Genomic DNA, 15,218 nt, shown 5'->3' on the forward strand with positions numbered 1-15,218 from the left:
GGGGTCAAAGTAACGATCTGTTTCTCTCTGTTGCAATCCTTTCTTCAGCCTGCCTGTGTGTGTGGTGTGTGTGTGAGTGTGTGTGTGTGTGTGTGTGTGTGTGTGTGTGTGTGTGTGTGTGTGTGTGTGTGTGTGTGTGTGTCTGTGTGTGTGAGTCTGTGTGTGTGTGTGTGTGTGTGTGTGTGTGTGTGTGTGTGTGTGTGTGTGTGTGTGTGTGTGTGTGTGAGCGTGAGCGTGTGTGTTTACCCTCCCATCTTGCAGTCTCCTGTCCCTCCTCTCCAGGCGCGGATGTATTTGGAGTCGGCCCACAGAGAAACAGGCTTGGCTCCAGTACTGAAATAGGACCCGACAGGACTGAGAATCACAAACAGCAAAGCATGGGATGGCTTCTTCACTCCCAGGGACGGCTAGGGATGGACACACACACACACACACACACACACACACACACACAAGCATTATCACTTAAATCTTATCGTTATGCCTGTGTGAATGGCTAGGTGCAGTCAGCATCATTTTGCTGACCGCTCTCCCATTCCTTTAGATCTACAGATGGTCGATGGTCATCCTCTCCTCACCTCAGTGCCCAGGAAGGTGGGGCGGATGTACAGGCTGGCACAGTCTGACTGAGGGACCCAATCCTGGTCCAGCTCTACCAACCTCCTGATACACTCCGCCAACTCTGCCCTGTCAAAGGCCTGAGAGAGGGGGAGAGATGGAGAGAGAGGGGGATGGGGAGGAAGAGAGAGAGAGAGGGGGGGGAGGGGGGGAGAGAGAGGATATTTATAGGATATATTTCAGCTCTACTTCCTCTCAAGGTTTCTCCTCTGTCCTTTCATGCATGCATGGTGTCGGACTTGAGTGGGATTGTATATTCAAAACAAATTGTTATAATTTCTTTTTCAAGGAGGAATTGATATTGTGTGTTCTTACAGGCAGACAGGCTCTCTCTGCGGACTTGGCCATGCGGTTCATGTTGAGCATGGGTCTAAAGAGCCGCACTCTGTTGTCAGCACACCAGTACGCCTTCATACCCTCAAACAGCTGATGACACATCAGAAGGGAAGAGAACAACAGGTTGACTGACATTGAGGAGAAAATATTGATAATAACATTGTTATATTTTATACTCTGTCACTGAACAATGAATGACAAAACAGTATATAATAGTGTCGACTTGAGAAATCCTGCTAGACCCAAGAGTCTATCATTGTAATTAATTTCACAAATATGAAAAAATAGCACAATAGAATTATTGTAAAGAACTTTATTTTTCACATCCAGTTGCATTCACAAGCTACTGCCAGCAGTAGCCATTCAAACCAAAGCTACAGTAATCTCTCAATGCAAACTCCTTGTGCGCTCTATTTCCACATAAAAGAATCAGAAATGAAGGCAAGATTTGAGGACCCTGCTATGGCAGTACTCTCCATGCCTGCCAGTGCTGGTGAGCTTCCAATAACTATAATCCAAATATTTTAATTTCATATATTACATGTAAATGTATGTCTACAAAGTGTTAACCACCCAGCTTTGGAGTAGTTAGAAGGTCTATTTCCCTCCTTTTGAGAGGAGCAAGCTAGTTATTCCTGGAGACTTCCATTCATTGAGTATCGATGAGTTCATCTGAAATTTTTTGGTCCATAATTAATAATAAAGAAAAACACTTACTGAACCTCCACTTTACCCTACAGAGAATTGTTAGTGGATCCAGGTGAGTTTACCTGTACAGCGTAGTGCATGGCCGAGCATGCCGGGTGGAGAGACAGGTCACCGAAGGGTTTGATGTGAGGTTTCTCCCAGCCCCCGGCGCTGGTCCACTCTATGGTCAACATGTGGTCAGTGAACACGGTCCCAAACACCAGGTCGGTCAGGTCAGGTTTGGTCTTGTGAGTCTTGGACAGCTCGATGACCACATCAGCTGCCTGGGGGGGAGGGAAGAATACAGAATACAGAATACACACTCTTATAAAAAAATGTTTAAAAAAAAGGTTCTAAAAGGGTTCTTCAAAGGGTTCTTCATTTGTCCCTGGTGGGAACCTTTTGAAAAACCCTTTTTGGTGTATTTAGAACCCTCTGTGAAAAGGAAACACTGAAACACGTGGAACCCAAAAGGATGGCTCCAAAAACCCCTCCTCCAATGGGTTTACAAGATAGAGAGTTCCCATTGCCACTTCCTGCATTACAGTTGGCCAAGTGAAGCAAAGTTCCCCTACATGGAGAAATGAAGAACCCTTTTTTTGTCCTTACTAGAACCTTTTTATCTATGAGTGCATGACTCAGCTATAAAATAACACACACTGCTATAGGACTAAAGGTATATGTTATGTGGGTAGTGGCCCACAGTTGTAAACTTTACACATAGAAGAGTGTACTCATTCATTTTGTGTTCTTTCATAAAACACATTCGGAGCTTTGTCGTTCTGCATCTCTCCCTTTCACCAGCAGGGGTCCCTCCAGGCTCATAATCCCTGGTGCATGACACGACCCTCTAACTATACCACGCAAACTGGAGCTCATCTTCAGACGTCGTCCCTGCCCTATCCACTGATATAGGATCAGATACTACTCCATCTCTGTATGGTTAACAGTAGGACTGGAGGTAGGGTCGTCTGACTCTAGATCTGTTCTTAGGGTCGTCTCCCATCTCAAACTCATCTTCCTTTGTCAGTCGGTCTGTCTGTGCCGTGGTTGGCTGTCACTAACGCCTGCCTGGGATTAGAGAGTCTGAGAATTGCCGTCACTGCTGCGGCGTAATCCTAGATTACGGAGAGGAGGAGTTGATGGCCGCAGGGTTGAGAGCATGGTCAGATTATTACTGTACGACACATGTTTCTCTAACCGTATTCACACAGGGTCACAGATCACACACCTATCTGATTGCCAATATATATATGTATATAACATTGGCAATCAGACAGGTGCGTGATCTGTGACCCTGTGTGAATATGGCTAGAGAAACACGTGTCGTATGTCGTACGTTCTACGTATATATATATATACATATCAACTGTATATATACTATACTATATCTCATTGGTTTATCCAACTGTCTGATAGTTTTTGAGGTCCACATACATTTCCAGTGAGGTGGTTTGAGAGTTAGAGAAGAAGTGTAATGTCTAACTACTTTGTACTCTGTCTTCAAAACAAAACAATGGTGGTAGGCTCACTATTAAAAATGTGCACCGAATGACAAGTTTGTTTAGTGGTCTGGCATGCTGTGAGAAATCGGACATACTGTCAACGCTAATTCATAGTATATTCTGATTACTGTATATTTGGACTATATTCTGATTATATTCAGAATATATTCTGACTTAATTCTGACAATGACTCCACATGAGCTCAGAGAGTATGACTGGGCCTCGGTGAGGTGAATTAGCCGTAATCCACGCTCAGTGTTGTCTGTCTCCTCACTTCACACGCTCTCCCCCGGCATTGGTGAAGGATTAACAGACTATAAATACACTACATCCAATTGGTGCTCAGGTGTGGAACACAGGGAAGAGGTTGCTCTGAGTACAAGAGCCTGGACTCAGACATGACGCTGCTAGCACAGACAGACAAGGGTACAATTATCAGTCTCTCTGTCAGTCTGGATAACTGTCAGTCTGGCTATCTGTCTGACTGGTTGCCCCACTGTGGAAAGCTGTTAGCCAGCTTTCCACAGTGGGGCTTACGCTGTGCGTGCCAGTGCATGTCAAGGCCAATTGCTTTCCCACAGTCACTCCCGGGCTTCAACAGTGCTTACTCTGGACCTATTCGGTGCTTAAAACTCGGGCTTTTAGCTTCCTCTACCCCCCTGGTCCTTATGAGGCCAAATGGGGCAAGGGGCAGTTTAGAGCGAGGATATTCTTATCATCCAAGTGGTTTAGTTGGCTAGCGAACTTGGTGGGGGGCAGGCACGGCTCGCTGTAACTACACAATCAAATAGTTTGAATAGGGCTCAAACTAAATAGCTTACAACTGAAATGTTACACTAAGTGCTTAAGTTATCAGAACCTGTTATCAGAAACTGGAGTATTTTACATGTGGTCTCCATATATTTCACCACCTTACAAACTGCAGAATGTAAACAAACTGGAGATCATACACGGGCGGGTCTAGAACGGCCAGCTGTTGAAATTCACACGAGCACCGAGCTTTAAGCACTAGCTGGCCGCTAGTAAGCCGTGGCACACGCTGGCACTACTGTCGAAAAGCAGCTAATGAGCAGTTCACCTGGTCCATGTGTTTGGTTCCACTGCCCTCAAGTCTTAGCCAATCATATCACTGCTCAGTTCCTAAGAACAGTCCCTTACTCTTGATGTGCTGGTGTTACACAGAAAGGTGTATTTAGGTTTACACCCCAGGTGCAGTACATAATTTTCTTCAACTTAACTAGTCACACAATTTGAACCCACACATACCTGAGAAACCTATTCCGACAGTGATTACTACAGATCATAGTATGTGTGTATGTGTGGTATGGTATGTGTATGTAATGGTATGTGTGTTTGGTTCACTGGAACTCATAGGTCCAAGTTGGTGAATAAGTCTGACATAAATGCATTTGACTGCTTTTGAACTCTTCAACCAATGATCTGTTTTCTGCTGAGAAGCTAAAAGGTGACAGTGGACGCGTCACGACTCGTAAACTTGGATATCATCATCTTGGATATCATCCAACTTGGAACTCGTTCTAGTGGTTATTTCCCCCTCAGGAAGTCTAAAAACCAACAACCAGTCCAACAGGTCTAGAACTGGTTTTACGATTTTATTATTTCAACTCTGACTATTATTTCAAGATGTTTCTTTTTTATTTTTGTGTTCATTCATCTATCCAGTCGTCCCATTGAGATGTGAACCGTATTTTTAAGGGAGCCCTTGCCAATTGATTTTTGAATTCAAACTACACAGCTCAAAACTGTATAATAGTACTGTCTGAAGCAATTTAGTAATTGAAAGACACTTCACCATTGTGACTTTTCTAAGCGAGTCTCTTCTGTGTTGGTGTCGTGAGTGTGTGTGATTTGTAGTGATGTTGTCGGCCCTGCAAATGACAACTCTTCCTCTCTCTCTGTCTCTCTCTCTCTTTCTTTCTCTCTCTCCCTCTCTTTCTCTCCTAATCTGTACCTGAGCCTGAGTCCCATGCAGGCAGCATCAAACAGCATGTTAAAGCCGTGGCCACAGCCTGACTGGCATATGCTTAGCGTGATCTGGGAAAGTGGATTCTCCTGAAAGACAACACGAGAACCTCCAGGAGGACGGAGGGAGGCAAGGCAGGGCCCTGGTCCCATACTCTTTCTCACCCTGAGGACCTCATCACAACATGGGTCACACCTTTCACTCTGGGGGCCATGGGCCACACCAAGGGCCTCAGGAGGGGTTGTCCATGGTTCTCTGAGTTGGACCGTCCCTGAGTTTGGGATCTCTGGTGGAATATTTTAAATCTGGTTGTTGCTGAGCTGGGAATATTGTTTTTATGGGGAACGTGTTATTTACGATCTGGACCTTTTGATTGACATCTATAGGGGGAGGTTTTTGAATATTGGAATATATCCAGGAAACATCAAAATGCTGCAGCTGGACCCCAGGCTGAAGGCAAGTAATCATGCAACTGAAGCAGTGACTGCATACAAGTGTCCTACAAAACAGCTGTATTCTAAGCTTTTGTTGCTGTGTTAATAATTCAAAAGTTACCTTGAAGCTGTGGACGCTTTGAGCCATGCCGTTACTGGAAACATCTTCGTCACACCCCTGAGGGAAGATTGTAAACAAACATTGTATCATGCACTCACAAACAGAGAGCTTTTATGAACTGTGTAGAGAATGACAAAGAAAGTGGCAGCATTTAGATGGAGGAGAGGAGAGTGGGGTTATTGGAAAGTAGACTACTGACTGTGCGGTTCGCTGATGTAAAATTGATGAGGATAGGAATAGGTATTGTCCCTGAGAGAGACTGCAGGAGTCTAGAGTTCCCTCCTCTGCACTGCATCTCGCTTTACCTTTATCAAGGTGACAGTAGCCGGGTTACCTGAGCCTATATTTAAAAAAACTAGCCAGGCAATACATTATTTTATGATTCACAATAATCAGAATAGAACGCATAAAGGACGTTTTAGATGTCAACGACTTCATAATATGAATGTAGATAAATAATAAAATCGGTTGTTCTAAAAGCCATACTCATAATTCATGGTTTGAAGATAATTCATTTTATGAACGTAAATATCGCCCGAATAACGTCAATAATCAAGGCAATTCTATTGGTACAGTGGCAGGTCGGTTTCTAAGCACTAAGCAGGCTGTACGCCGCTATAACAGAATCCTCTCGCCTGCGTGATATTGGTAAATAAAATGTGTCGTCATTTGAGATGCCCTCCATGTACATAGGGCAAGGCAATATGCCTATACATAATATTAAATGATTGTCAGTGGCACCAAAACATTACATTTTAATAGCTTATCTCTAAAAAAAAACGCCTTTGGAACAAGTGTATTTTATAATGTGTCGGCTAAACCGCAGCAGGGGCTCAGAAACCTGTGAGATTAAATGGAGACCGAGCTGCGTAGGGACTTCGTATCCCACCGCCTTCAGAAATAGTAAATAACGTAACCTATGGAGTCGCGAGGACTGCCAGGCGGACCGGTATTCGTTAGCGGACGGGGGTTTCTTTTACCTTGAGAGATGGCGCGCTGGCTGCTGATAAGGGGACGACTGGAACACTCGCCATGATGAAAATGCATTCGGGAGGCGCCCGCTCTGTCTCTACGAGCGATAAACCGCTTACAGATTATTTTATTTGTTCACCATCAGACTCTTGTAGGCCCACTAAAGGCCTACTGTTGTGTCAGTGTCACGCGCAAGCCAACAATAAGGTGAATGTTCACAAATGTGTCATCGCCTATGTGATACATTGGCCATTCGTGTTGAATACCTCCATATTCAACATGTTATTATGGGGCTATAGGCAGTCACGCGTACAGCCTGAGAGGAGTCACACAATTAGGCTTAGCCAATGTTGTCTGAACATACACTATGAGCATTATCATAACTGTTTTAATATTATTGTCCTATTTCAGCATTATCAGTTACTTACAAGTAGGCTACACACTCCCAGAAAATGTTTTTCAACCTACAACCAAAAAGGGTTATACTATCCTTTATCTCCTGTCCCTGTAGAAGAACATGTTTTACAGTGGCAACTAAAAAACGTTTTTCTAAGAGTGAACATACCTTCAACATCCTTGCTGCTTGAGTGTTTGGGAAGGAGTCCCAAACATGACCGTGCAAACCGGAGAGTGGAGAGACACAGAATGTGGACACACCGGTTACACTTAAATTTTAATGGTTCACACACACACACACACACACACACACACACACACACACACACACACACACACACACACACACACACACACGCACGCACGCACGCAATACACTGACGTAATTGTGTACAACTTTTAATATGAATCTCTCTTACTGCCTATAAGCAATGAAGGCAATGAAGTGCCCCAAATAAAACATGTATTTGTGTAGAAACCTGGTAATGATTATTATACTACCTTAGAGACTCATCAGAAGCATGCTAGAACTGATATAAACAGTAACACAAGGAGGGTTACCCATTAAATCAACATTGTACGATACCCATTAAATCAACAGTCTGAATTGTACGATAGTTTGTTCAAGGGATCTTTGTAATGTTGGCACACTAAGGCTGTTCTCCCAGTTCTTACAAATCAAGTCGGGGCGCCAGGACAGTGAAAAGCATACAGTATTCCCTGTCGCTGACTTGAAAGTCTCTCTATTTATCAGCTTACAATTATCTCACAAACCACTCATTGATATGGACAGGCTACTGGGTATGAAGGCCTACTGAGTTAACCATAGTACTACTCATACATTAAGAAATGTAATTGACAACATCTGCTTGTTCCGTCATCCAGTTAACATACACATCTCCAACAGTGGATTATCACACAATGTATAGTTATCAGGTTGTCATGTTGAACAAAAGGTAAACCATTCCGTAGGTGCACAATAGGTGACTTTTCACATCTGATGTTGTAAATGAGTGTTATAACTAGCTTGACCACATGGGGGCGATGTTGGCTTGGTTTGAGATGCGTGCTGACAGTCGTGACATTTACAGCTTTTAAATGCCCCACGTCACTTTACGGCGCTGTAATTGAAAACCCGTGTGATTGAAACAGCAGAGTTTTGTTTGACTAGGATTTACACAAGAATTTACACCAATTGAGAGTTCAACGCGGAATAAACACGCACAGAAAGAGTTCAAGGTAACTACAGGCAAGTCGACGTTTAAATGCAAATAAACGCCACATGATTTAATTGACAAGGAATTAATTGGCGTCGTTGAAATAAGCATGTGATATCTTTTTTCATCCAAATGTTAGCAATTACTGATACTCTGGGTCTTATCACCCATTATCACAAATATTAGGTAGTGTTGATGGTAGATAGGCCAGCTATTTGTCCTTAACATACGCTGACTTTGTTGTGTAGAAGACTAATTTTGTGTAAAATACTGATAATTGTGTCATTGTATAAATAGGTTGCGTTCTTTCAGTTGCTCCGTCACCTAAATTCTCTCAGGTAGCCTACAGGCAAGGAAGCTCAGGTATAGCCTATTCGCATGTGTCCTATTGATAAGATACCCTTGACCACCTGAAATGTGTAGCATTTCATTCATTCAATGAAAGAATGTAGGCCTGTTTGATATTGCGTTTTATGTTCATGTGTGATGTGTATATCCATAGCCCTACATGTACGCTAATCTACTGAAAGGTCTCTCCTGCTCAGCAGTTCTCGGCCTGTTCTCCCTGCCTGCCCCAGCATGGACTGCACCACCCAGAGACGCCACAACCCCGTAGACAGCATCTGCCGCAAGCTGCAAACCATCCAGCGCCGCGGCGGTGAAGCTAACTCGCCCTTCCAGATCCCCAAGTTCTGCTCCAGCAGCTACGACAGCCCCCAGTCCGGGCTGCGCTGCAACCTGGAGGCCATCCTGAACAAGCGAGCCGTCCGAGGAGAAGGAGAGGGGGAGGGATCGGTCATGTTGACCCCTAAGGGTTCACCGAGGCCCCTCAGGAGCATCCCCTGCCCCCCCCTCTGTCCCTCCACCCCCTCTACGCCAGCCTGCAGCATCCTTACCCCTGCCAACGCCACCTATACCATCACCAGTACCCTAGCGGAGTGGAGGGGTACTGGGACGGGGATGGGGATGGGGCAGAGTCAGACGAGGGGGTGGCAGCGGACCTGCTCCACCCCGGCACCCCAGACCAGAGACACTTTCTTGGGCGTCTCCCGCGGACCCCAGTTCACTCAGCCCGAGAGGAGGGGGTCGGACGGCGATCGACAGGGGAGTCAGTCTACCTCGTGTACACGCACTCAGACACCCGCACATGGCCTGCTCTCGTACAACCTCAACTTCTGCTCGTCTGATTCCTCCAGCCTGCTGGAGTGTGAGCTGCCCTACCCGGCCCTGGTGGTCAAGAGACTCTCCATGGGAGAAGGTAGGGAACAGATAGATGAACGTGCATTCACCGTATTACTAGCCTTTCAACTTCCGAACTACAACAAGGGAACTTAAATCACCTTGCGTGTGTGTGCGCCCCCTACATGATTATCTCTACATATTAAGGGTAATTTCTGCATGTGATTGTTCTGTGACAGTTGTTTCATAGTAATTCAATGTCAAGTACTCTTCCTGGCAACCTTTGTTTTAACTATAAGCAGAGTTTGAGTTTACCGTATGTAGATCATGTGTTTATTTGATGGCTGCTTTTGAAGGTGTGTGTGTATACGCGCGCACATGCTTTGTACAGTATGGCCTGTTTTCTTCAGTAAGATCCACTCCTCTGTGTGTGTGTGTGTGTGTGTATGTGTGTGTGTAGGAACCTTGTTCTCCTCTGAGGCCAGGAAGGATACATTGGCTGAGGTCAGCCTCATCTGTGAGGAGGATCTGCTCGACACCATCTTCCATACCTGCGATACCCAGCGCCGAGGTACACACACACACACACACACACACACACACACACATTTGCAGGCTGTGTACTGTTTCTTAAACAAGGCAACTATTGAGTCAAGCAAGTGTGTGGCTTCTTTTGAGGGTAAAGGTCAAGGCGTTGGGGTTACTAGAGTCTGGGTTTGGAATTTTAAGCGTTCTGTGTGACAAATGCCTCAATGGCTTAAGTGTTACACAAACAGATTGAATTGAGTTGTATTTGTATTATGATGGTCGAAGAGTTGCCCCGGGGGCGGGTAAAGCCATATCGTTGGATTCCCCTTTTGTGTTCCCACCTCCTGTATTTCTGTCATGCTGCCTCCTCCATGTCAGGCCCTGTGCCCAGTGGCAATGGGAGGACAGAGGGCTCTTTTACGAGTCCTTGGTTGTCCTGACTTTGGCATTTTCTCTGCTCTACTGTCTGGGCTGTATTCTCTCCAGTTGTCAGTCAGACTTCTCTGAAGGACTCCTCAGTGATCGTCTGTAGCAGACAGCATTATTTTGGGAGTCTGTGTAATGGAGAGCTGGTTGCCTTCAGAAAACCGGATCCTCAGACCACCGGGACCTTGTCGGGGTGTGTCTTTTCGATTGGTTTCTCCAATATCTGAAGAAGAACTCAACTGCTTTGCTAAAAGGTGTTTGTTGAAGACCCTTAGGAGGAGGGAGATATGGCTTCTGTGTCTGGCAATGTCACTGTCAACAGCCATAGTGAACCCATAGATGACCGTGGTGATGATGGTGGCAGTAGAGGTGGTAACCTCCCCCCCCCCCCCCCTCTCTCTCTCTTCCAGGTAAGGTGTATGTGTCCCGGATCGTGGATTACCTGCGCCACACCACCAGTCGTACCTCGGAGGACAGCGGTTTGGAGGAGCTGTGTAACATGCTCGACCCGGAGCACAAAGACGTGTCCATAGACCTGGACACCTACCACGCTATCATGAAGGAGTGGATCGAAGACTGCCGCAACAATGGGTAAGGTCTGGAGCTCAATCCCTAATCAAACCCCCTAGTCCCTACCCCCTAGTCCCCTACCCCCTAGTCCATACCCCCTTATTCACAATTATATTGACCTGAACCTTTTGGATGGAATCTATGTCCCTCCTTTCCTCTTACCAATCAAAGTACGCTATGTAACTTTTAACGCTAGCTACAGTACGTCTCCCAAGTAAGAACGAAAGCCAGCTGGAATAAGGCCAGAAAACAGGGACATAAAATGTTGCTTTGGTGGCGTGGTGCCAATAAAATACACTACAGGCTTGTGTTCCAAGTGGAATAGTTATGTGTTGGATGCTACAGTTAACTCCACCTCTCCTGTATCAATGAGTTATTACCTTAAAGGTCCAGTATGTAACATCTAAAAGCTTTCTGAAAGTTTCCTAATGCTAATCACTGTTTTAATCGGTAGCGATCAGGGAATGAGTTCGCATGAAAGAAATATTTCCTTTCACCAACGTGCGTTTTGGTCCGGAAAAAGCACTTTCTGAAATTGAGTGTCCTACCCGACAATAGGTTTGCATACAAACTGCCCGTCACTACCAATCCGCCGTAGATTGAAGACCCATCTCTTCAGGTCCAAGCATTGATTACGTTTTCTTATGATGACTGATGGATAGATGATTAATTTACTTAAACAAATGTATTTGTTGTAAGTCACTTTGGATAAAGGCGTCTGCTAAATGCCATAAATGTAAATGTACAAACATGGTGTTACTGCCATGGGTGTTCTAGGGGAGTGGACTCTCCTTTCAGCCTCTTTAAATCGTTCATGCTAATGTCCGACACTGCAAGTCCCTTTCGGCGGTTGTAATATTATTATGTTGTAGGGAGGAGGATGTTATTTGGAACTTGAATCCAACTGAATTTCGCCGTGGTGGCCAGAAGTGGCAGATTTCCAAGAAACTTACGCCCTGCTCCTTAAATGCTCACTCTTGTATTTGAACAATTATCACTTTTATCCAATACTTTCAGATCAGTAAACATACAAGGTAAATAAACAAGGATTAGGGGCCAACAGAAGAGATTGAATTGCTTAGGCAGCAGCAAATGAGGATCCTAAATAAATAAGTTCAGTGTTGTTTACAATGTCGCGCCAATGTAGAATGTTATTGGAAGTGTTGATCTGAATCAGCTGCGGCTGTAGTTTTCCCAACCATATTTCTGCTTGCAGGGAGTGCTGTGTGCAAACAGCTAATAGTTTGTGCAGTCTGCCCCTAAGGCTGATATGTTTCTTCAATTACAGCAGCTGCAGCGTATTGTCATCAAAGACCTGATTGTCTATCGGAGCAGCTTTCGTTTTGTAACAGATCCACACACACACACACACACACACACACAGAGAGAGAGAGAGAGAGAGAGAGAGAGAGAGAGGGGGGCTGTGTTTTCTGAGCCTGTGGTATTCTCTGAAGTTAGTCACTCTACTGCCCCACCACAGGGACGACACAGCAGAAGAAGACCTGACTCAGGAATCAGTCAAGCTCAGAGACAACCTATCAGGTGAGAGAGTTTAAACACACATATGGATGTTGTTTTGGGGCATGTTTTTATTGGTCATATGACAACCGTGACAATTGTTGCTGAAACCACTTTTCTTGAGTATTTAAATGACGGATTTAGTTTGATGCCTTTGTTCTTTGGTGTTTACCAGCAGGGTTGGTAAACAAGTAGCCATGTTAAAAAAGACTTCTGTTTCTTCCTGTAGCTAAGAGGTCTATGCTGCTCAATATGACCTCTGGTAGTCTGGAGGCCTTTGGAGGGGAGGCATCTCGAGGCGATCTGTAAGTGTGTGCGTGCGCGTGTTTGTTTGTGTGGCACGAGTACATGTCCTTGTCCACTAACCTGTGTGTGTGTGTGTGTGCGTGCGTGCTTCCACAGTGAGACATCAGACCTGGTGTACTGTGTGGCTGACCTGCAGTTCAGCAACCAGAAGCTGCAGGAGGATGTTAGGAAGCTTAAACAGTCCATGGAGACCATGGAGGACACCAACCAGAGGCTCTTAGAGGAGAATGAGGAGCTCAGGAACCAGGCCAAAGTGTAAGTGTACACACCCAAACTCTTACAGAAGATCCTACTCTTAGACCTCTAACCTCTCACCTGTTTCCTTGCTTTGATCCCAAATGTCCTCTCCCTGACTATGACCTTGCACTGGGTAGGAGTTGGCCCGTTGGCACAGATCTAGGATCAGTTTCCCTCAATTCGGGGGAGAAATACAAACCCCAGATCAGCATTTGCATGCAGCTTCATCCTAGTAGTACCGTTACCTTACTCTGACTCCCTGACCCAACAACAACCCCATCATGTGATTAGTGATTCTATTCTGGATTCTCCTTGATGTAGAAGATGTTACTCGGTCACGGTGTCTCTTTAATGATCTCTGAGCGGATAGGCCTGGAGTCATTGGAATGCTGCCTGCATTGAGGCTTTGCGTAAAAATGCTATTTTAGGCCGAAATCAGATTTGCATGCAGTTTTCTACCTAAAGTACATGCTCATATTGTGTGTGTGTGTGTGTGTGTGTGAGATGCATTTTGTATTTCCAAACACACACTCACACTGTACCGCGGGTGTAACATCCCTCTCTCCTTTCTCTAGGGGGCAGCAGCTGGCTCAGAAGGAGAAGATGCTGAAGGAGGAGGTGGAGGAGATGAAGATGAGTCTGACCTGTACAGAGGAGGGCAGAGCCCGCGCCTCAGCCCACAGCAAACACATGGTAAGAGACCTGACCGGACCGGATGTCAGATGGAGCACCAGAGCACCACCTATTCCAATTCATTCAGGAGAAACTAACATTCAGTGTAACAGGAAAGGAACTCTGTCACTACCGACCTCTCCAACCAAGGTATCTGAATTGAGGAGCAAACTGCGGTGAAGAGGCAACTCTAGGAGGAAGATGGATAATTACTGTAAAAAAAACATGTTTCGTCCTGTCGTTTTCATCAGGAAAATTCAATGCCATCAAATCAGTAAATCATTTAATGGACATTGACTTTCAAATCATTATATTGTGCATTATATTTACTATGACTACTAACCCAACAGACTGACTCACTGATGGACAGCTTTTTAGCTCTGGTTTAACTTTACACTGACTGACTGTGACGTGGGTGTGGGTGGTGAAGTCTGGAATATCTGGTGGTTGAAGTTGACATTCTCCTTTTCCATTCCCAGGAGCGGGAGAACCAGGGTCTCATTGCTAATATTGCCTCTCTTCAGGAAGAGGTAATGTACTATAAACTTCTCCCTATTTCGTTCCAGTCTGAAGTATTGTTAGCGCCTCCCATTTACATATTGACATTTACATTTATGGCATTTAGCAGATGCCTTTATCCAAAGTGACTTACAACAAATACATTTGTTTAAGTAAGTGAATCATCTATCCAAGAGTCGTCATAAGACAAAGTACTCAATGCTCACACCAGGGGCCATTGGCAGTCATAATGAAGAGGTCTTGGGAAGGACTGTTAAGATGTAGCCTGAAGAGATGGGTTTTCAATCTACGGCGGAAGATCGTATAGACCAACAAAAGATCAATATTGGGTACACCAGGAAGTCTATACCTGGAAGATGTATGACGGCTATTAGGAACTATTTGAAGCTCATTGGCACCTCTCTTCCTAATATTCAACAGTGCTTATCCCTAAGATACTCACCAAAGGCAGTGCGAAAGCAGTCTTGAGAACTTTGGAGTTGAGCACTCTGGTTTAAAGGGAATTCATTGTTTAGTGCATCTTGTTTACTGTTTGAAGACATAAATGGGTAAAGCAAACTTCATGGTAACTAATCTCCTTCTCCCTCTTTCTCTCTCCCTCCATATCTCACCAGAATATCAAGGTCACCATGGAACTGGATGAACTACAGAAGAGGATGATGGAGTTGTGTGACATTAATGCTGATCTTCAGGTAGGTGTGTGTGTGTGTACAGTACATGCTCGTATTGTGTGTGTGTGTGTGTGTGTGTGTGTGTAACCTAACCTCACCTCAATGCTGAGCTCCTGGTGGGGGTCATTGTGATGTTCTGTGTGTGTTGTGATGTAATTTCTACTCTCTCTCCCTCCCTCAGGTTCAGATCCACTCCTTTGATGCCGTCATGAATGAAAAAGACTCTGTCATACTGGAGGTCAGTTAGTAAAAACTACAATCTGATCCCAACAGGACCCAACTAGAGTAGCTTCCCCCCCTCTCATTAATACGGTCTCTTTGA

The 15,218-nt window shown here is 45.0% G+C and overlaps 2 protein-coding genes across 2 annotated transcripts in view; one reads left to right on the top strand and one right to left on the bottom strand.

Moving 5' to 3' along the window:
• bcat1 (branched chain amino-acid transaminase 1, cytosolic) overlaps window positions 1-7,287 on the bottom strand; it is a 13,240-nt gene extending 5,953 nt beyond the window's left edge. The window contains exons 1-6 of the mRNA XM_083692204.1: window positions 7,223-7,287; window positions 5,686-5,742; window positions 1,725-1,925; window positions 934-1,044; window positions 579-698; window positions 247-407 (exon numbers count right to left, since the gene is read on the bottom strand). Coding sequence (XP_083548330.1) covers window positions 247-407; window positions 579-698; window positions 934-1,044; window positions 1,725-1,925; window positions 5,686-5,742; window positions 7,223-7,231 — 659 coding nt within the window. The 5' untranslated portion in view covers window positions 7,232-7,287. The remainder of the gene's footprint in view (window positions 1-246; window positions 408-578; window positions 699-933; window positions 1,045-1,724; window positions 1,926-5,685; window positions 5,743-7,222) is intronic.
• Window positions 7,288-8,849: 1,562 nt separating this feature from the next.
• lrmp (lymphoid-restricted membrane protein) overlaps window positions 8,850-15,218 on the top strand; it is a gene marked incomplete at its 5' end in the record, with an annotated part of 30,952 nt that continues 24,583 nt past the window's right edge. The window contains 10 exon segments of the mRNA XM_083691843.1: window positions 8,850-9,528; window positions 9,910-10,020; window positions 10,814-10,994; window positions 12,454-12,515; window positions 12,721-12,796; window positions 12,894-13,052; window positions 13,610-13,727; window positions 14,186-14,236; window positions 14,840-14,917; window positions 15,078-15,140. Coding sequence (XP_083547969.1) covers window positions 8,850-9,528; window positions 9,910-10,020; window positions 10,814-10,994; window positions 12,454-12,515; window positions 12,721-12,796; window positions 12,894-13,052; window positions 13,610-13,727; window positions 14,186-14,236; window positions 14,840-14,917; window positions 15,078-15,140 — 1,578 coding nt within the window.

The sequence above is a fragment of the Argentina silus genome (assembly GCF_951799395.1).
Source record: "Argentina silus genome assembly, chromosome: 20".
Taxonomy (NCBI): Eukaryota; Metazoa; Chordata; class Actinopteri; order Argentiniformes; family Argentinidae; genus Argentina; species Argentina silus.